This window comes from Habropoda laboriosa, unplaced genomic scaffold (genome assembly GCF_001263275.1).
Source record: "Habropoda laboriosa isolate 0110345459 unplaced genomic scaffold, ASM126327v1 scaffold106, whole genome shotgun sequence".
In the NCBI taxonomy this organism is placed as follows: Eukaryota; Metazoa; Arthropoda; class Insecta; order Hymenoptera; family Apidae; genus Habropoda; species Habropoda laboriosa.
In genome coordinates, this window is record NW_017100224.1 from 196,191 (window position 1) to 197,218 (window position 1,028).

At 27.3% G+C, this 1,028-nt stretch overlaps 1 protein-coding gene across 1 annotated transcript in view; it reads right to left on the reverse strand.

Moving 5' to 3' along the window:
* Positions 1-365: 365 nt before the first annotated feature.
* The window catches only part of LOC108571058, a 2,366-nt gene continuing 1,703 nt past the window's right edge, over positions 366-1,028 (reverse strand). Inside the window, exon 3 of the mRNA XM_017933027.1 lies at positions 366-524. Coding sequence (XP_017788516.1) covers positions 366-524 — 159 coding nt within the window. The remainder of the gene's footprint in view (positions 525-1,028) is intronic.

Genomic DNA, 1,028 nt, shown 5'->3' on the forward strand with positions numbered 1-1,028 from the left:
ATAATATTAAAAGAACTTAAAATGTAAGATATTGAAGTACAAAGGAAAAATAAGTAATGGATTAAAAAAATTAATGAAATTTTCACAATAGTGAATTTAAATAATTAAATACTTAACCATCTAAATCCAAGTGGAACTCCAAAGTCCCATATCAGAAATCCATGATTTTCACATTTTCATGCATTACAAACGAGTAGCCTCCCAAACCAAAGTATAAAATAGACTATTTTAATCCTCAAAAAATTCTATGACAAGTTTAAAACACCCCTGGATTTAGAGGATTAACAAAAATTCATTAGAGTGTATGGGACTCTGGACTCCCACTCGGACTTAGAGGGTTAAAGAAATTCTAAGAAATATAAAAATTATTTCAAAAGTGAATACATACCACCAGGAAGGGAAACTGTCAATTCTAGAACATTTGATGTCAAATCTCCAACTGAAGTATCATTTTGTAATAAAAGACCAGAACAATACAGGTTGAATTCTGTATTTCCAGCACCCTCTACTTCCACAATTTTTTTCTGCAAAAAGTAATCGAAGATTTTTAACACTTTATTCTCAATCACAAAAAAATTCTAGAATCTAATCAGTTGTTTTCAAGAAATAGAAATCTATATTACTATCGGAATCAATTTTTTGCTTTTTGTAATGATTAGAAACTAAAGAATATAGATAAGAGAAATTACACTCTTATTGTTGTATCACAAATAAATTGTTTTTACTGTTTTATCACATTAATATTGCTTTTTATAAAAATTTCAAAGCTATTTGCTGTTTTATCATTGTTGACAGATAATCACGAATGATGATCAATAATAATTTATTTGATCACCAGCTCATAAATTTGTTCTTTAATATTGCGTCGTTGCTCCTTCCAAAGGCAAACAGTTGACTTCGGATTATCATTGCGACGCAATTACTAAATAAATAAGAATATACAGCAGAGTAACATGCATTGTAATAATTACTTATAACAAACAAGCTTAAAAGCATTTTAATTACTTATAATTAATAAATATAATATA